Source organism: Sycon ciliatum, chromosome 8, assembly GCF_964019385.1.
Source record: "Sycon ciliatum chromosome 8, ocSycCili1.1, whole genome shotgun sequence".
NCBI lineage: Eukaryota > Metazoa > Porifera > Calcarea > Leucosolenida > Sycettidae > Sycon > Sycon ciliatum.
The window spans coordinates 32,373,839-32,393,838 of NC_088650.1; the positions used below are offsets into that span (position 1 = coordinate 32,373,839).

Genomic DNA, 20,000 nt, shown 5'->3' on the forward strand with positions numbered 1-20,000 from the left:
TTTTGCCGTCATCAAGGCGGTAGACGGTGTCGTATTACCCTCGATCGTACCTGTCCCGTACCTATCCCGTACCGTACCGTACCATCAAAGACGGCTGGCCACAATGCATATTCAAATAGGGCTTTCAAATTCAAGATCATAACGTGAAGCAACTTGGAAGAATTAGTATGTATGCGAAGTGTATCGGGGGATGCATGCAGGGCGCTCGATAGTGCGGGTTCGAATCCCATGTTATGTCTTAAAAAAAAGGAATTTTTTAAAGAATTTATAACATCCCTATGCTTTTTTTGTCTTGGTCATCAAGGCAAAAAAGCAAAGCGTAGGGCCCTGAGCTTCCAAGCTCTCTCGTTAATATTTTTCTCACCCCACACCCCTCTACTCTGTTATAGGCCCTCTTAAGAGTCGTGTTCATCACTGTTGAGGCTTCCGATGGAAAATAAAAGAATACTACTACTTCTGAAGTACTACTACTGCCTGTGCGTCGAGTTTCATTGCAAGTTTTAGAATCAGACTTCGTATTCCCTGACACGGATTTCTATTAATTCTTTTCATGCAAATCAAAATATGCAAGCAACGAGAAATTAAGATACAGGTAAAGAAATCAACTTACACGATAGTAATGGTTTCCTTCCTCTGCTGCAGCTTTCAGCGTTTTCTTGGCTGTTGCACTTGGTTGTTGGCCACCGGGTGAAGCAGGCGTAGCCCTGGATGGAAGTGTTGTTGACTTCACCGCATCATGTTGTCCCGACAATGGAAGTCTACGACCAGTTGTAGGGCTGTGCACCTCATCCTCTCGCACATACACACAGTCCTCCTGCGAACAGTCACACAGCATGAACATTGCATTGTCTATATGCAGGCACATCGATACCAAATACAGTCCTTCTACGAACAGTTATACAATACAGACACTGCATTATCATAAGCAGGCACATTGATCAAACACAATCCTCCTTCCACACAGTCAGCCAACACAGAAGTCAGAGCAATTTGTTCAGTTCAGGAACCCATAGTGTCACGCCATGCGATACTCAGGCAACATTATTACGTTAAGAGTTGCCTGAGGAATGCTTAGCATGAAACTCCAAGTTAGAGAAAACAAACTTTCACACATCATAGAAACTACGATAAAGCACAGAGAAGTCGGATACAGCTGGCATGGCATAAGAAAGTCGAGTATTCCACTGCTCAAAACGTGCTCCTCGCCTGAGACAAGAGCTTTCCCACACCCGATCAGGAGGGCCGGTCGAAGCAACATCATCAGAAACTTGCGACAGGGAAAAGGTTGCCTGCTGCCTAAGGGATGATACAATTTTCTTTGCCCGGAAAGAACTGTCTGTGTTTACAAGCAGTCCTGTACCATTGTGGGGCTGAGGATAATGTGGCTTGATTCCCCGCGTACTTCTTGGCATCTTCATTTTATTTTCATTTATTTCTAGCGGTAATTTGGAGGCGGTGAAAATAGTTTCGCAATCTTTACCTTCGCATGCAAAGACACAAATCCACACAATCAAGTAGACACTTCCTTCTATCAAACGTTTCTTTCCCTTTTCTTCACAAGGAAGTAATTTATTTCTATTCTTGTTTTATGGTGAAATTCCGAAATTCCGAGTTGAATTTATTCTTGTTTTACTTGGTAATTCCCAACAGGCGTCACCGCCTTTACCTTCATTCGCTTCCTTGTTATTGAGCACCTCGGCTCGTTTCGTAACTAAAATAGAACAGCAACTTACCGTCCGTGGTGCAGGCAAAGGTGTTCTCTTTGGCACAGCAGGTCTTGCTGACTGTGCAGTCTTCCTTGCCAATAGTAGCGGTGCACCACCGGCAGCGCTCTGGCTTCTAGCCTCTATGTCACTGCTCCGTACCACAGGGCAGGACTGTTGTCTGTGTAGTGTACATGCAGACACACACACACACACACACACATACACACACACACACACACACACACACACACACACACACACACACACACACACACACACACACACACACACATAGGCACACACATATGTACATATTATGCATATACTGAAGTACATGTAAACGGGCACAAATCGATACATACGCAAAAGCTGGAACTGGCCAGATGAGATTCGACGTCCACCGTGTATAGTGCCGGCCCTACTGAGCCTGTACCCGGGCACCATGAACCATGATGAACACGAGTCTGTGAACTATATTACTTTACACACTGCTGCTTCACTGGTCAATACCGCACCCAGTACAAACACAAAAGTACTTGATCATGCTGATACTATGCGTGCCCCTAGACACTGTGTGATCATTCACTTGTGGAGAATGGAGACAGCATTCAGCCTTCTTCAGGTCTTCCCACTGCATTCATAGAGCTACATTAATTTTTGTCTTGTTCTCAGGATTATTCTGTTTGCGCACATTGCCCACAGAAAGGGCCTTACGGGCAGCCCACATTCCTAATTCTTATGAGCAGCATAGACTTAGCGCATGCATCACTAAAGCGGTGGAAAGTGAAATCCAGCCTTGCAAGCTAAGCAGAGCTCAGTTCACTGCGCAGCACAGGTGCTGTTGTGCTCGATTGATCGGATTTTACTTGACATCACGGTGGTTGACTGGCAGACTCACTGACTCTGCATCAGCCGGATATTCGACATACAATCATTGCGCTGATAACCGTACCAATGTGGCTAACAGCCGTGTGCGGCTGGGCTCGTAATGGAGGTGTTTTATTTCACAACAAACAATCCGGAGAGCATAGAATGAAGAAAAAAGAAAAGGACATAGATAGCCTACCGTTTCCAATCTTGACCCTTCGCAAGAGCTCTCTTGGTCGCCATTACCGAGCTGCGTCCAGACTCTGTGAAGGCTTATCGTCAGCGTATTGCCGCGTGAGCTCGGACTGCAAACCACTGCTTAGCCTGTCCTTGTTTGGTGCGGCGTCTCCTTACAAGACTAGCAGCCTTTTCCTCTGGAAATTGAAATTGGCTTGACTCAAAATGTTTGAACTGCTTGCTCACACCGACTCTCTTCGGCAGGATACTGCAGTTTCGCTGAGAATCAAGTCGGTAGACCCGTGCTTTGCCTATGGCGAAAAGTGCTACCGTCCCTCTGTCACACCTCGCTCGAGACTTTGGCGGCTAGCGAACTGGATCACGATTCTCACCTGGTGGTGGTGACAGGGAAAGGCAGCGTGCATATATGCAAGAAGTCCACACCTGGACCTCACCTAGTACCTGCACACTGTGCAGTAGTACTAGTAGTAGTGCAGTGCCACACGGACACGGCGGTTTAGTCTTTACTTGTCTTTAGATACCTGGCCTGATCTCAGCCTTCCAAAACACGTGACACCTCCAGGACGCCGACAGTCTGGTTGGAGAAACAATGCCGGCGTAGTGTGTTCAGTCTTGAGATGGAACCTCCAAACGTCAGGTCAGGATTCCTGGATGAGAAATCAAAGCTTCTTGTAGTATTGCTGAAGCAAGACAATGGCAAATGACCCTCGGAATGGACATTCGATTTATTTGCGAATCGAGAGATGTGATGGCAAAGAGTTGTCTTGGTCGCTGGTTCGGCATATTTATGCACTCTCGTCAGTTTGCATCTTCCGTTCGTGCCACCGCGCTAGACGTGGGAAAGGGGTGGAATGGGGTGGGAGCTGGACCAGTTATCCTGGTTATCCGTGCGGTCCAATGCTACGGAGAGGATCATTCGCTTTGCAAATGTCCAGCGAAGTACTTTGTGCTGATAAGAAATTAGGAAGTTGCATTCGATTTCCGAGCTACGACCGTCTGTCGAAATGTCGTATATCGGCCATGGCAGCAATGGTACAGACAAGACGTCGGTAAAATCGTCACGTAATTCGTTAGTGAATGGTTCTACGTCATGGACACTATGGTTCACCGAAGTGCGAACGCGAACAATTCCCAGTCGAAGGCAATTCGTAAACACAGTCACACTCGAGAATGTGCTACAGCCTGTACAGGTGGATATCTACAGACAAACCATACTAGGCTGGCCTTGTAAGGCGTCCAGTTCGAGAATGAAATATCGGTTCGGCGCGTCAGACACTGCGGCAAACAAACAACTCACAGTCCAGGAATTTATTGCAATGGAAGAAAAACAGTTGGTAATGGAGACAGTGGCAAGCGTGAGTGCCATGCTAGACCTTAGTCATTCCAGCATCTGTGAGTGTGAGCCCATACAACTAGTTTGTGAGTATCATGTCCTTGAGCTTGATCATGGGACTGACCAGTCATTTGCAAGTTTGAAGATCTGCAGTGCACATGCCGCATTCTGTCGCCGCTATGCCGGTAGTCCGTATTCGTATGCTGCGTTCGTCTAGGAGGCGGATCGCTCAATGACAGGACCTGAACATTTCGACATCACAGCTGTTGGAAAACGACAGGATTGTCATGAACTAACGTCATCAGCATGAACCGTGCATACCAGAACTCGGCCCTTGTAGGATACGACTCGAGGCCTACCACGGTTAGCACTGCAGTCATGATGGATTATTGAATAGTGCTAGATCTGACAAGGACAGGACACGCGCACAGGATAATAGTCATGCGGCATCGCTCTCAGTCTCACCGAGCTAGCAGTCTGGCGTATCATTATCCCTTTGCCTCCGAAACCAAATTTTTATTCCTAAATCGTCCGTTCAGACAATCCCAGGACGTATAAATCTAAGTCCTAAACCAAGTAATGGCTAAAGCCAAAGGGGATCCACGCGTTATCATGGATATCGTTGATGACTACAGTCGAACGTCTCGCCATCCATCACCATGATCACTAGTCTTGGAAATCGGAGGTCAGAAGGTCACGTCTCCTGCCGCATTCCGGCTGAGTCCTAGGCTGGGGTAAACAGGTAAACGAAGGCTGATGCCAAGAATTGTTGAGTCACGTACAGTCAAAAATGCCACGTGATCATCCCCGACTCGACTCTCGCCACATGCACACGTGTGTTAGCATTCGATCGACTCGAGCTGATACATCAGTATAGACTACAATGAAGGAATCTACACTACCGTAATCATGCAGAGTCCTGAAGACCACAGGCCACACGTAGAATGATACAGAGAGTCGAACTAACCGTAGCAATTTTTAGCATTGCAGTTGTGCATGAAATGACAGAATGAAATTTTTTTAAAATAATAATCTCTGCGCCCAGATTCCTTCAGCCTGTTGCACATCTGACTTGCATTGAACACAACATCGTGTAATGTGCCGACTCTGAAATACCGGTACTAGTAACTAAAAATTAATAATAGTTGGTGAGGAAAAACAACACTCTAACAGTTGTTACGAAACCATACCAGCACACTGACTTCGGGCGCACAGATCGCTGCATGCCATCTGAAGCCACCATTCTTTCGTCGATGCCTGTTACTTCTCGCCTCGAGTGGCCCTCTCTCCTCTTTAACATTAAATTTTGTAGATTTCGTACCAAATGCCTAATCAATTATTTGTACTTGCCATTCATTAAAAAAAGGTCGGGATTGCCCTGTTCAAATCAGGGAATCGTATAAACCTGGGTTAAACCGTTTACTAGTATAAGACTCCCTGCCCCTGGTTCAATATCCCTCCGGCTCATGACACCACCAATCCATACTGAGCAAGCTTGCAAGTGCTCGTTCCCCTGATGCATATTATTATGGCTGTAGTGTCCGGAGCAGCTCCACTGAGGAGACGGGGGCCAGCGAGGGTGCACCCGGTGTCCAACTAGCCACAGAGCCAACGCAGTGCACACTTCCATACATGGGAAGCATTTTTCATAGGGCTCAAACGGTTAGTCCGATTAACCGGTTGCAGACCGGTTTATACGAAGAATTAACGGTTATGCAGTAACTTTTCAGTCAATTTTTCAAGTATCAGGTCGTTGCAAAGTATGCACTTTCGCAGGCTGTCGCACACGTACGCAATTTCTGGACTGTCAACTCGGTCATATCTAGCATATCTGGTCTCTTGGTGTGAGAGTATGTACATGTATGAATGAGCATGCAAGAGAATGTACATGTGTGCGTTGTACTGAATAGGGTACATTAATTTTTTTGAATGAGTATAGTCAAATATACGGTTAAAAAAGAGTCCGCAGGATTGCCGTGGCTTATAGGTTATAGCCGTTAAACCGACCGTTAGCTTAGCAGTTAACCGTGACCGTTTGAGGCCTAATTTTTCACCAAGATAGTCGTGATGGTGGATAGATTTTCAATCTTTCAATTGCGTGCAAAGTCAATGAAGAATTAGAAGGCAGCGTGAAGTGATGAGCTGAGAGACAGTATACAAAACAAAATGGTGCAGCTGCGATGGTGCGTGGATGATTTAAATGCAGAACAGTGATCTTCCTAGAAAATTGGATCCAACTCCTATTGATTGTGAATTCAAGCTGCACAGCTGGAGCAAGGAAAATAGTTGACTGTAGTGCGATAGTTGCAGCTGTTAGTAATCATCAGTATACTGACAAAAAGCCGAGATGAAAGATAGTGTAAGGATTTGTTTGAAAGCAAGCACTCACTGCAGAGCATGCGCCAGGAATAGAGCAGGAGAAATATTGCTCTCGATCGATAGCAAGGTATATTTTTTTGCAGCTTCAAATCCACTGAGTGGGAGATAGTAATGGCGGCGGGTCTTCAATCTTAGAGCCAACACGATGATGGTATAGTTTGCCCAGTGGGTAATCATCGAGTAGGCGCAGGAGATAAGGTAGATAGTGATGAGAAATTCGCTTTCCGGTCGGTTAATATCTCAGTTTCTGTACTAGTGGGTAAGGATTATCACTTGGGAGAGGGGGGGATAGCGCTGTCTGCTGCTGCTGCTGCTGCTGCGTACTAAGCCAGCCATAAACATTGAACGGAGATAGTACCAATATCACTATGGACATCAAAGAAATGAAAATAGAGGAAGAAATACTCTCGTACAACGAAACTCAGTTCTGCGTAGCAGAGTGTCTCATCAAGCATCAATCGGCTCTGGCCGTAAAAATCAACTCCAACTAGAATGGAAAGAACGACGAAAATTACATCAACGAAGACGACTGCGACAGTGACGTCAAATCAACAACGATGATCCAAATGTACAAAGTCGACGCCGATGACGACGACAAAGGCTACGGCAGCCGATGAAAAGAAGAATTAATCAAATACTTTCTACACTGACCAGTCATTTCTAAGTCACTAGACGACCTAGTGACAGGATTAGATAGAGCATTCAGAGATAGACGAAGTATTTGGGAAGTCCAAAGCTGGATCAAAATTTGGGGAGTCCGGAGCTGGACCAACGTTTGGGGAGTCCAGAGCTGGACCAACGTTCGGGGAGTCTAGAGCTGGACCAACGTTTGGGGAGTCCAGAGCTAGACGAACACCGGGGAAGTCCGGTACTGGACAAACGACTAGAACAAGGCGGAAATTCGCAACATCATTGTCTAGACTGTCCTGGGCAGAATACAGAACAAACAGACACACACGCACACACACACACACACACACACACACACACACACACACACACACACACACACACACACACACGCACGTGTACGTCGAGAAAAGAGAAATCAAAACATTGACCTCGCGCGCACTGCCGCCACGCTCTAGAAAGACCAGCATAATATGCATGACTTGAAAACAATGTTTCTCTCCCGCCTAATGTGACTATGTGGGACTTGAGCACAGATGATGATGACCTACAGGAATGGACTACATCTCTGGACAGAGCCTCTGACGCATCACTCGGTTTTCATTCAGCATTCAGCGAACTCTCCCAGGGTTGGCTGTAGAGTAGAATGGAAGGTCGGGAAGCGGTACAGAGGTACTAAGTGAGCTGATCGGCAAAGCTATAACACTCACTACTCTGATCCACAGCTACCGTATTAAACCGAGTACAGTCAGACCTCGTTTATCCGGTCCTCGTTTATCCGGATCCCTCGCCATCCGGAAGAAAATCATTGGTGACCGATCTACAGCATATGCCATGCACACCTACAGTATGTGTGTTCGACTATCCGGTTCCCTCGCCTATCCATATATTTTTTCTGGAAAACGGATGTGTGCGGTTATGCGAGGTCGGACTGTATAAGCCGTACTGTACTATAAGCCGCAGGCCCCATTTTTTTGCCACGAAACACAGACAGCTATACCATTCATCACCATTACTTTGACCATCGGAGTATAGGCCGCAACCCCTTTTTCGGGTGAATTTTGAATGGTCAAAGTCCGGCTTAAACTCGGGAAATAAATGTATGCACCTACTGATGAGTAAAACAACTAGGGCTGAGTCGGGTAGCATTTTCTTCGGGTATCGGGTTCGGGTAGTTTTCCACGGGTAGCACGGGTACCTGGTCGGGTAATGTTTCCATGGTAACACCACAATGCACCCCTTCCCTTACACACTGGGTAGACATGCAGAGTATTACATGAATTTGTACACGTGCACTGTACATGATGTGATCTGCGACTTCGGGTTTTCGAGGACTATTCTGTACCCGTCTACCCGAGGTCCTCACGGGTAGCATGGGTACCCGACTATCCGTGTACACCACTAAGAATAACACACACACACACACAGACACACACACACACACAGTGCTGTCCGCTCAACAGTCTACTCACCCGTGAGCTATGTCTTGGTGCCGGGAGACTGGAACATTGCAGCCTTACTTGCTCCCAAGCCCTGGCCGCTGGGACTGGTAGCCGCTAGCTGCTGCTGGAGTGACTCATACTGTATGTTGTTTGTTGAGTGCAGTAACTGCGGATCATACACAGGATTTGCAAGCGCAGCATTATGTGCTATTTGACCAAGTTGCAGATGTTGTGGCAGTAGTTGATTATCATGAACTTGTTGACCTGCATGCACTATTGGATTAGTAGTGTGTTGCTGCTGCTGCTGCATCATGCCAAGGTCAGAGAGGCTAGGTTGTCCCGGATTGGCGATGTGTAGCATGCCAGTGTTAGGAGCAGTGCTGCTCCACGTCTCATGTCCTTGCAGTGCCTCTGCACCCAGCCGCTCAACTTCAATGTCGCTCAGTCCAAGAGGAGCTTCATGAACATGCCCGTGATGCTGGAAAGGGGTTGATGCAATGTCCGTCTGCAATCCCGCCATGCCCACACCCAGGTCTTGACCAGTCCCAGCACGAGGTAAAGCGGCGGCAAAGCCACCTCTGTGCCTCGTCGCTAGATGATTATTGAACGCCGAAGCCAGATACGCGTCTGGTCGTGCGCCTGCTGCAGTTGCAGTCGGAGATGGAAAAGCGTGACCACTTGCTCCAACGGAACTTAGCAACAAATTGTACTGCTGTTGTTCCCATTGCTGCTGCTGCTGTTGCTGCTGCTGCTGCTGTTGCTGCTGCTGCTGCTGCTGCTGCTGTTGGTGTTGTTGTTGTTGTTCTTGTTGTTGTTGTTGTTGTTGTTGTTGTTGTTGTTGTCGTTGTTCAGCGGAGTGCGAATGGACTTGGTGCTCGCTAGAAGGTGACTGGAGTAGCTGTAGAAGTTGTTCTGCCCGTTCGAGTTGCTCCGTTCGGTGGTCCTGGCTTATTCTCTCGGGTTGACGGAGATGAGCGTGACTTTGTGAGTTCACACCTGGCTGCAAGTATTCGGACTGCAGCTGCTGCCTCTGTGCCGCCAGCTGCTGTCTTATGTACATATCCATCTCTCCTGTCCGCGAGTTACCACCTAGCAGCTGGCGTGATGTTGGCTGGGCGTCAGCCTGCATAGATGTATTGAGAACAGCTTCAGCATTGCGCGACCTCTCCATGATATTGGCCACATTGGCTGGGTCGAGTAAGGAATACAGTTCTGTTACAGCACACCACACCACCGCACAAGAGCAACAAACAGAGACGAAAACAACAGGCCTTTTTCTTAGATGGTGGCGGTCAACACACAGGAAAGCATCTGTTTCACACACTGGAGCTCGCACTTTCCCACCGACTTGACGTGCATATCATTATAACGTGAGCAGATACTGTTAGCACCCACGGCATGGCATGAGGCTGAAGCAACCGTCTTCCCGGAACAGCATACTCAGTAGCATACAAACAATTATGCCACTGAGCATCTCAACACCCCTATGCTCCACTTGAGAGACTCGAGCCCTCTTCGTCTAAGTTATTGACTTATTGTGCTGCACCTGGCTAAATGCTCCACTGATCACTCCGTACATGCAAAACCAATTGAAAAGAAAGCATTTACTATATCTTCTCTAATAAAAGCTCAGAAAGCCCAGAAAGCCCAGAAAGCCCAGAAAGCCCAGAAAGCCCAGAAAGCCCAGGCAGCTCAGGTCTCCAATACTACAGCCAGACCTACTACTAGCCCAGTCTGCGGCAGTAACGACCGGGGGTGAGGGTTGTTGGAAATGATAAGAGCACAGCCTCTGATAGTAGCACAGGCCACAATTGGAGTATGCAACAAATTATATTAACTGTGCTGCGCTGATGAGTCCACAAAGGACGGAACAGTTCTGTCCGCAGACTGAGTTGACTGCATAATATATAACAGCAGTGCACTATGCCATGCACATATTTGTAAGGAGGTTTTCGGTCAACTACTTCCTTCTCGGTGTCCATGTTATTGTGAAACATCAGTTATGACACCTTTCCTGAGTTTAGGGTTGAGAAAATAAGTCTTGATATGGTCCATTTATGCCTATATAAACTGGAGTTGGCTTGATACTGGAGTTGGCTTGATACTGGAGTTGGCTTGATACTGGAGCATCAAACAATTAAAAGCACATTCTCCAATAATAGCACAATCTCTAAAAGTAGCGCGTCTACAGCCATCACTGAAATAATAAGAGCACTGGGCTTTTATTAGAGAAAAAAACGGTACCATACTTGTCCAAATTAATCAAATCAACAAAATTCAACACACAGAATTGAACCAACAAGCTCAGCGTGGTTGTCATGACAGCTCCGCGTGGTTGCCATGACGGCTTGTCACATGACATACAGAATACATTGTTCATAGCTCACCTGATGCCAGCTGTTGTTCATTAGGTCCGGTCATGTGATCTGATGTCACTGAAGTCTGTCCAGCGCTAGACGGAACACCATGCGATGTGGGTGCCGATGCAGAGCTCACACCAAAGTCCAACGGTAGAGACACATTGCCCAAAGCTGGATAAAAGATATGATCGAAACAGAGGCACGTTGTTAGCTGCTCACATACGAGCATATTAAAACAGGAAGCTATTGCGTTTACATCACAACATGCCATTGGCCAGATATCCAGCCATCTTCTTTAATCTACAGATGCTTCAGGCAGCCAATTCAAAATTCATAATTTAGAGATAGTGAATGCACCAACCAGCAGCAAGGGCAGCAAGAGCAAGATCATCAGCAGCGGAATCACCAACGGCAGCATCAGAAACAGCATCAGCAGTGTTGGCGGTGACAGCATCAACCGCATCGCCAACGGCAGCAGCAGCAGCAGCAGAAAAAAAACAACAACAGCAGCAGTAGCAGCACAAGCAGCATCAACAGCAGCAGCAGCAATGACAGCAGCAGCAATGAGAGCAGCAGCAATGAGAGCAACAGCAATGAGAGCAACAGCAATGACAGCAGCAACAGCAATGACAGCAGCAGCAGCAATGACAGCAGCAGCAGCAATGACGGCAGCAGCAGTGGCAGAGGCAGCAGTAGCAATACCAGCAGCACCACCAGCAGCAAAAGCAGCAGCAGCAGCAGCAGCAGCACCAGCAGCAACAGCAATAACAGCAGCAAAAGCAATGAGAGCAACAGCAATGACGGCAGCAGTAGCAATACCAGCAGAAGCAGCAGCAACACCAGCAGCAAAAGCAGCAGTGTTGGCTGTGAGAGTAGCAGCACCAATAACACCATGGTCTAAGCCACTCTACTAACAGGATCATTCCATATCGGGAACAAGAAAAATTTCAGTTTGAATATTGTTGTCACCTCACGAATGTTCCTTCTGCGAAGCTAAACGAACGAGTGTTCGAATATTCAGGATATTCGTTTCAGCCCTAGTTTTTGTTGTAGGGTTTTTCATATACCCCCCCCCCCCCCAAAAAAAAGAAGAAACAAAAACACACACACACACACACACAAACACAACCACATTGAAGTTAATACCTTCTGGTTGTTGTAGAGACGGGTGCAACCCACTGCATTGAGCAGTAGCAGTCCCCAGGCCAAGTTGTGACTGTAGCTGCTTCAAGTCTTCGTCCGTGACGCCAACCCCATTGCTATACTGCAGCTTTTCTATTTGGTGCTGTCGCTGCTGCTGCTGCTGCATTGCTCGCTGAAGTTCCTGCTCCTGCTGCTGCTGCAGCTCACGCTGTTGCAACTGCAGCATTTGGTCCTGGAGTATCCGAGCTTGCGATTCAACTTGCTGCTGTTGCGGTAGCTGGTGTTGCAGTTGCTGCTGTTGCGGAAGCTGGTGCTGCAGTTGCTGCTGTTGCTGTGAAGTAAGCAGACTGCGAAGACTGGGTTGCTGGTGAGAAGAACTGTTAGATCCTTCTTGACTGCTGGCCAGAAAGGTGCTGTAGCCCGATGACGAGGATGGCATTGACGACAATGTGGGGCCATTCATCTCCGCTGGAGTTGGAAACAAGCTGGAACCCTTCCCCTGGTCATCAGGAAACTCAGACTTCACCACAACTGGTGAGTCTGTTAAATTACTTGCAGGGCTAGCTGATCTGGAATTAGACATTAGTAGACATGCAAGAAACACACAAATATAAGTGTGGGAAAGCAATTCCAAGGAGAGTGAAACAAGGAATTATTCACAAAAAAAGCTACAACTGGAGAACACACGCTGTAGATCATAAAACCTTTGGCCAAGACAACCAACTGGCTGCTACTCACGGCTTCACGGAGAGAAGGCTGGGAGCCCTCAGCACGAGTGGCGAACAATCGGAGCGTAGCGAAGGTTCAGGCGACATTCCAGCTTCAGTGTCGTGCCGTGACATGGGAGAAACCGTTGACACTCCAACAGACGGTGGCATTGGTGACTGGGGCAGGTGGTGTCTTCTCTTTTTCTCCTCTCTCCCTCTCTCCCTCTCTCTCCCTCTCCCTCTCTCCCCTCCCTCCCTCTCTCCCTCTCTCCCTCTCTCCTCTCTCCCTCTCTCCCTCTCTCCCTCTCTCCTCTCTCTCTCTCTCTCTCTCTCTCTCTCCTCTCTCTCTCTCTCTCTCTCTCTCTCTCTCTCTCTCTCTCTCTCTCTCTCTCTCTCTCTCTCTCTCTCTCTCTCTCTCTCTCTCTCTCTCTCTCTCTCTCTCTCTCTCTCTCTCTCTCTCTCTCTCTCTCTCTCTCTCTCTCTCTCTCTCTCTCTCTCTCTCTCTCTCTCTCTCTCTCTCTCTCTCTCTCTCTCTCTCTCTCTCTCTCTATGTATTGCGCATGCGCACAAGAGCTTCTTGTTCATATTTTAGTCTGGTCTTCCTCCAAGGCTTTTTCCAATAACAATAATGACTTGATGATGTTGACCAATGGGTGGTACATAACAAACAACCAAAAAGGTTTCAATTAGCATTAGAGCTTAACTAATATGGAACGATTATTCAATTTCCTTGGATTGACCTTCGAAAAATCAACTGAGCACAAATTCCACTGGATGATGCATGATAAATAACCATTTAGTTTTGCAGAATCCTTCAAATAAAGTCTAAATTGTTGAGTACGAAAAAGGGAACAAAAGGAGACAGAAGATGAGTACGAGAGTGCATGCAGGCCAGCTTGGATAAGGTTGTAGAACGTAAGGGAGGAGGTACCTAACAAAATGAAAAAAATTCATTGTGCCATCCTGCAGCCAGCTATCTATTTCAGACTAGCAACGTGTAAGGCTGGTAGCTCGGGCACTTGAAACAGATATTAGCTAAGCCCTGGTGACTAGAGACATATAGGAGCACTGATACAACACCGTCCTTTAACAGTGCACACACGCCCTGACAATAATATTGCCAAATGATTACGCCTGGCAGTGTTCTCACACAACACAAGATGGCATACTATGTCAATACCGTGTACTCAAAACACCTACCAAAGCTAAGTGATACGAGTAGCCAGGCAGGCAAGAGACTTCAGTAATGAGCAGTCCTGGTCCAGTGCATGAATATTTAGATACAGCAAAACGTCTCTTGTCTCCGGTGGTTCAGGGTGAAAAAGTTGCTAGATACAGTACGTGTACTGTCAAGTGCCACAGTATGAAGAGGCTGGGATTTAAGAGGCTGGGATTTCACCAAGCACAGCATGCCCATGTATGCAGTGTTGTGTTGATTCATTTGTGCACAGACTGTAATACATGACAATATGAGCGGTCTAGACTAGGAGGCTGATCCCCAGTTCTTCGCAATCCCCAAGTACTGTAGCTGACGATAGGACAGACGAGTGCTAGATACACGAGCGCCTGATGCGTGAGTATGCTTTCTGCATCGTATGTTCATGCACTATGCATAATCTTACATAACCATGCACATACTAATGCATATCATGCAGAATCATGCATACCATGCAGAATCATGCATACCCATGCAATTATGCATGCCCAGATATTCCATGACGTACTGTAAGTCGACAAATTTTCGGAAAGTAAATTTCGGCCTCCCAGGACTAAACCACCTTTGGGAGCATTGACATTTCAGCCTGTACTACTGCTGCCTGTATACACTGTCACACTGTACCTTGCAAAACAAAATTTCCACCGGAATAAATTTTCGGACCAAAATGCTCAGGCCGAATATTGGCGAAAACAGATATGCACCGAATATTTGTTGACTTACAGCATCCACGTATACGCATGCACAACCACGCATAAGCATGCGTAACCATTCACAACCACGCATAAGCATACACAAGCACGCAACACAGTGGTAGTCAAGCACTACCCCATGCATATGCTGCCTAGCAAGGTGCAGGAGTACAGGAGTACAGGCGTAGGCCCCACTCACCGCAGCCACTGTGCTCGCCAGCTCTTGTGATCTGAACTGCGTTGCTGCGCTGCTGGCGTCGGACAAGTTGCTTGTTGAACCGTTGCCGCAGCATTTCAGACCAGCAGCGGGCAGAACAGGGTCAGCTGATGGCTTCTCCGACTTAACATTCTCTTCGGCATCATCTGGGGAGATCTCGGTGATGTTCGGCGCCTTACGCCTTTTCCGTTTCGGTTTAGTCTGGGTGGCAGGGGCCCTCTTCTTGCTAGAGTTTGTGGACTTAGCCTGCTTGTTATCGCTGCCGGCCAAAATCAAGTGCGAGTTCTTGGGAGAGTTCACGAGTACCTCCTCAGGCAAGTGATTACTGCGAACAAAAGTAGAACACAATGCACAGAGTATGTACATCAACATCAGCTGTAAGCTGCGAAATCGTATTTACTATTTAGCGAGAAACTCACGCCGGAAAGCCACAACAGAACCTTGTTTCGCCTTCGGTGCACCATGCTAGCAAACAGGTTTCCATTACTGTGGAACTTCGCGGCTACAACAGACACGTGTTGTTGACTATTCACTGCAGCAGTACTATGGACCAACGTATGTCACACTTTACTACTCTACATCTACAACTGGCTAACAGCGCAAGTTTTACACAACGCTCAGCAGGTAGCAGGAATTAAAACACATGATGCTTTTCATAGCTTCATGGTTTGTCACACACCGGGCAAATAGTACATGGAGACATAGCGCACAACACTACAGCGTGGTGTAATTCTACATTTGCGTAGCACCACTGAGCAGAAATCCCGCATAAACAAGCTAAGCTTATAGATCATAGGTACGAGTGAGAACTCTCACTAATACTACTTTCACTCTCTCTCTCACTTTCACTCTCTCTCACTCTCGCATCCACTGCAGTGCTAGGCAAGGCAAGATAGCCACACTTCACACTGGCGCTACGTGCACCAAGACGCGAAAAGGCAAACAAAACATACTGGCTGGGTTTTTCTAGTTAGTTTAGTTAGGCTCAGGAACTCATGGCTCGTAGAACGACTCTTCGCTGTGTCGACAACACTCACATCTAATGGACTGCAAATGGACTACCTATTGGCTGTTGTTGACCCAAGGTTGACTGAACAGGTCTATCCGACTTCATGGACTGAAGACTATTGGCCGCGACAGCTGTTGACTCTGTTTACATTGACGTTGCTGTTCGCGTTTGTAATGTATTTCAGTGTGGCAGCTGTGTGTTATGTGCTCCTGTACAACCGGTGTTCCTCACTACATCCGCTCTTCAAGCCAAGGCAGATAGTTTCCGAGATCCGGCGGACACTGTCAACGATGCCGTTCATAGTGTTTGCAACATCAATACTATTCCTTGTGGAGGTGCGCGGGTACAGCCGACTGCACGATGGACACTTCTGGAGGCTGTGGACGCTAGTCGAAGCAGCTACCTACGTCTTCTTCACCGATATGGCTATCTACTTTCTCCACCGGCTTCTGCACACTCCCAGACTCTACGCACACTTTCACAAGCCCCATCACGTGTGGAAAGTGCCCACACCGTTTTCCGGGCAAGCGACAACGGCCATCGACAGTGTGCTGTTGAGCAGTCCATACCATATCTTCGTTTTCCTGGTCCCACTCAACAAGATCCTGTACCTGATAATGTTTTCGATGATCAACGTTTGGACGATTGCTATCCACAGCGGTGGGTACAATGTTCCGCAATACCTGCATCACCACGTCATGGACTCGCAACACCATGACATTCACCATCGCCTCACTAACTACAACTATGGTCAGTATTTCACACTCTGGGATCATATCGGCGGCACCTATCTGGGATCGTCCAGTGGAATAAGCCGCGTCATCACGAGCAGCCCACCTACCAGCGAACTGTGTATCCGACGTAAATCAGGCGGCGAGTTCAAAGACTATTACGAGACCTTGCGACAAGAACACGAAAAGAAAATGTCCGCCCGACAACAGGACTATGAGAGGCAAATGGCACAGCGGCAGATGGATCACGAGAAGGAAAAACTAGATCGCCTGGAGGACTCCAAGAAGGATTCGATAGGGTCGCACGGAAAGAAAATGTCCGCCCGACAACAGGACTATGAGAGGAAAATTTCTCAGCGGCAGACGGACCACGAGAGGGAAAAACTAGATCGCCGGGAAGACTCCAAGAAGAATTCTATAGGGTCACGCTTGCAACGAGAGTTTGCCTCTGACAGGATGGAGCGGCTGAGAGGACGGTACCGGCGCCTGCACAACATCGAGATCCCGGCCATAATAATGGAGAGCGCGAGCATGGAGATGCCGTAGCAAACTCACTTCCGCCAGTGCCGTCTACTGCCGTCAACTACGTGTGTGTGTGTGCGCACTGAGCCTATCGTCATCTGCTCATTATCAATAAGAGCAGTATCGGGACACATGTCCTCCAGCACACCACCGCTATTGGTCTACATAACATTGTGTTAGTTGCACATGTACTACACGACCTGTCACGGTCTGATCGGGATCCACCTAGCCACGGCACGTGAACTTCAAATCATATTGGGTGGACACTAGTGGGCATGTACATTGCCAACACGAAGACAAGCATTAGCAACGACAAACTCCACTGCACAGCATATCTAGTGACCACACTCTCTCCTACTACAGCTCAGCTCAGGCGTGTGCACTGCCTACGGTTGTGGGATGCTCAACTCCCCCCCCCCCCCCCTCCTTTTGACGAGTCAGTGCATACCACTGAGGCTTGAAGGCAGATAGTGGATGATAGAACAGGCAAAAACTGCTACAGAATGTGACGTCGTTGTGTGTTAACCGATGATGGCCTGGAGAATTTGGGCCAAGCCATACTACAAGAAGGTCGCATGTGAAGGGGAAGAAAAGAATGAACTGACCACATAATTATGGTGTATGATTTACTATGTTTTCGGCAATAATGATCATTTCAAGTCACTGTTATCAGTCAAGGAAATTATAATCACAGTAGCTCTCACCACATGGTGATGAGAGGGTTAATGCATCTGTCAACAATTCACAACCATTGCTGGTTGTACTGAGGCATACGATATATCACCAAAATTGTATCGGGCACAAGCTGTCGCTGTACAAATAGTTATTAGTAATTCGATGCACATGCAAACGCACACATACATATTATATGACAGTAATCACTTACTCCAGTAGGAAGTTTCGAACTATAAGGTACTCCAAGTTCTTGGACACCGGGTTCTCTATCGGGCATGTGCGTGCCTGGAAGGCGAGCCATTCACCCGATCTTGATTTCATCCGGAAAATTGGCGTCAGTCCTTCTTTCCGGGTACCCAACACTGAGCGTATTAGTATGGAGAAGACACAAAAATACGCACGCTTAAGGAAATGAAAAGGGAAGATGTCTAAAGAAAGATCAAGTGTCGCAACCAGGACTTGAACATTACTGATGAGAAGAAGTATTTTGGACACACAGATATATCTTCATAACACTCTCCAAACGATCTCTGGGCTACACCAATCACTAAAAGAAAAGAAAAAAGAAAAAAATTCACGGTTCGCGGGAGACTCGGTTTCTCTATATAGAGGCCGAGTTTTCCGCATCCGTAGGAACGCCACCACCCTTCAAGGATCAAGGCGCAGATGCAGCTCCTAAAGCGGTGGGAGGTGAGTAGATCACCTCACCAGCATGTGGTCAAAGACCGAAAATCCCATTCACTGCATCCATGTTTTCCTCGTGCCAGGCCACGAGTTCCCAATTTACTGTGGGTCGCAGCACGGCTGGAAAAAATCCTTCCGCTTCCAAGCAGGACTTGAACCTGGTACCCTCTGTTGCTCAATCATGGTCTTAGACCATCCCACTATGCCTGCCTGCCTAGGAGTACTGAGACATTCGGCGACCTGACACCTAGCTCCAACACTAAAAGAAAAAGAGATATTAAAATTGAACTCGGATGGTGAGCCATTATAGTTATGATGAAGAAAGGAAAAGGACAAAATGTGACGAGTTATGACAAACTGTCCACCAACGTAACCAGATCTTATACAGTCAGCAAGTGCGACAAAATGGCACAAAACTGACAAGGAGTACTGATACATTCGGCGACCTGACACCTAGCTCCAACACTTCTCCAAGGCGCAAACCAACAACCTTCAAACTTGGAAGATATTACAATTATTCGAATTTTCGGGCAAGGCCCATCTTCAGGAATGTAGTTACTGCTGCAGACAAAACAAAGATTATGTAAGTGACAAATACGATACGAACATTTTGGCCAAAAAGGTGTAAGGGGGGGGGGGGGAGATACTACATTCCTGAAGATGGGCCTTGCCCGAAAATTCGAATAATTTTAATATCTCTTTTTCTTTTAGTGATTGATGTAGCCCAGAGACCGTTTGGAGAGTGTTGTGAAGATGTATGGATATAGTAGATGGCTACATTGGAGTCTTCGCATTTTGAGACACGGATATATGGTTGCTTTATTATGCTGCTGTTGCCGGTGTGCATTGCGTTCATTGCGTTAGTTTATGGTAAATCTCTAATGCTGTAGATATTGCGCTTATTTCGCTGCAAATCGCGAGGGGGAAAATTTGCAGAAGAAGTGGTGTGTTCATGAATGTGTGAGGGTATGGCGAAGGACGTCATGGTTTCAAGAGATGAGAGACAGCCCAGTCACAGTATGGCGAGGAAGGCATGATCACTCACCTTGCCGATGGAAAGTCATCAGGTCCGCCAGATCATCGCGGTGGAAGAGATCGTAGCCAGATTTTCCATGTAAGTCTTCTGGGCCATAGCCAAGCAGGTCCCGTACTCTGAGCAGTTGGATGAAAAATAAACACACACATACACGACACACACAAACACACACAGCACAGGATGTTCAAAGTGTCAGCAGCTTTTTCCTGAAGATACCATAGCTCTGCACACTAGTGCTGAAACTATATCATCAGGTACTGGTTAGCTAACACACCAGAAACTGGCCTCGTTTGCGTGAACACTTCGTTTGTACCAACAAGCATGGTACACTGCACGGAGTACGCACAAGAGTACATAACCCACAAGAGTGTGCAACTGCCTGCACAACCTCTATGCTGTGCTGCAACGGCAGAACTTCACATCTCGTGACATGGTTCAAAAGGTTACGCTGGA

General features: G+C 47.3%; 4 protein-coding genes across 7 annotated transcripts in view; 1 reads left to right on the plus strand and 3 right to left on the minus strand.

Annotated features, from left to right (window-relative positions):
* LOC135822804 (serine/arginine repetitive matrix protein 1-like) overlaps positions 1-3,648 on the minus strand; it is a 10,940-nt gene extending 7,292 nt beyond the window's left edge. Inside the window, exons 1-3 of the mRNA XM_065335636.1 lie at positions 2,773-3,648; positions 1,734-1,884; positions 611-814 (exon numbers count right to left, since the gene is read on the minus strand). Of these exons, the coding sequence (XP_065191708.1) occupies positions 611-814; positions 1,734-1,884; positions 2,773-2,816 (399 nt within the window). The 5' untranslated portion in view covers positions 2,817-3,648. The remainder of the gene's footprint in view (positions 1-610; positions 815-1,733; positions 1,885-2,772) is intronic.
* A 2,531-nt stretch (positions 3,649-6,179) lies between these two features.
* LOC135822803 (transcription factor SPT20 homolog) lies at positions 6,180-12,947 on the minus strand. 2 transcript variants are annotated; one of them, XM_065335633.1, is made up of 5 exons: positions 12,797-12,947; positions 12,062-12,627; positions 10,943-11,086; positions 8,586-9,767; positions 6,180-7,404 (listed from the first exon to the last, which is right to left on the minus strand). In XM_065335633.1, exons 1-4 carry the CDS (start codon positions 12,934-12,936, stop codon positions 8,593-8,595), a joined length of 2,025 nt encoding a protein of 674 aa, XP_065191705.1. In that variant the 5' UTR covers positions 12,937-12,947; the 3' UTR covers positions 6,180-7,404; positions 8,586-8,592. The 2 variants fall into 2 exon arrangements, with proteins under 2 accessions (XP_065191705.1, XP_065191706.1); XM_065335634.1 differs by having other exon boundaries at positions 6,180-7,409.
* Positions 12,948-14,532: 1,585 nt separating this feature from the next.
* Positions 14,533-20,000, minus strand: part of LOC135822802 (basic helix-loop-helix ARNT-like protein 1) — a 21,860-nt gene continuing 16,392 nt past the window's right edge. For all 3 annotated transcript variants that reach the window (XM_065335630.1, XM_065335632.1, XM_065335631.1), the window contains 3 exons: positions 19,557-19,663; positions 18,039-18,189; positions 14,533-15,215 (listed from right to left, as the gene is read on the minus strand). In XM_065335630.1, the coding sequence (XP_065191702.1) occupies positions 14,573-15,215; positions 18,039-18,189; positions 19,557-19,663 (901 nt within the window). In that variant the 3' untranslated portion in view covers positions 14,533-14,572. The remainder of the gene's footprint in view (positions 15,216-18,038; positions 18,190-19,556; positions 19,664-20,000) is intronic.
* Positions 15,883-18,041, plus strand: LOC135822808 (lathosterol oxidase-like). Its single transcript, XM_065335640.1, has one exon. The coding sequence runs from the start codon at positions 15,944-15,946 to the stop codon at positions 17,174-17,176; it is 1,233 nt and encodes a 410-aa protein (XP_065191712.1). The 5' UTR covers positions 15,883-15,943; the 3' UTR covers positions 17,177-18,041.

What these genes read in the sequence shown, in the direction of transcription:
- LOC135822803 (XM_065335633.1), bottom strand. Translation starts at nt 12,936, where the DNA reads ATGCCACCGTCTGTTGGAGTGTCAACGGTTTCTCCCATGTCACGGCAC. An exon ending in GTCTCTACAACAACCAGAAG is followed by an intron (nt 11,087 to 12,061) that starts GTATTAACTTCA and finishes TCTTTTATCCAG; the next exon opens with CTTTGGGCAATGTGTCTCTA. An exon ending in TGAACAACAGCTGGCATCAG is followed by an intron (nt 9,768 to 10,942) that starts GTGAGCTATGAA and finishes GTGCTGTAACAG; the next exon opens with AACTGTATTCCTTACTCGAC.
- LOC135822808 (XM_065335640.1), top strand. Translation starts at nt 15,944, where the DNA reads ATGGACTACCTATTGGCTGTTGTTGACCCAAGGTTGACTGAACAGGTC.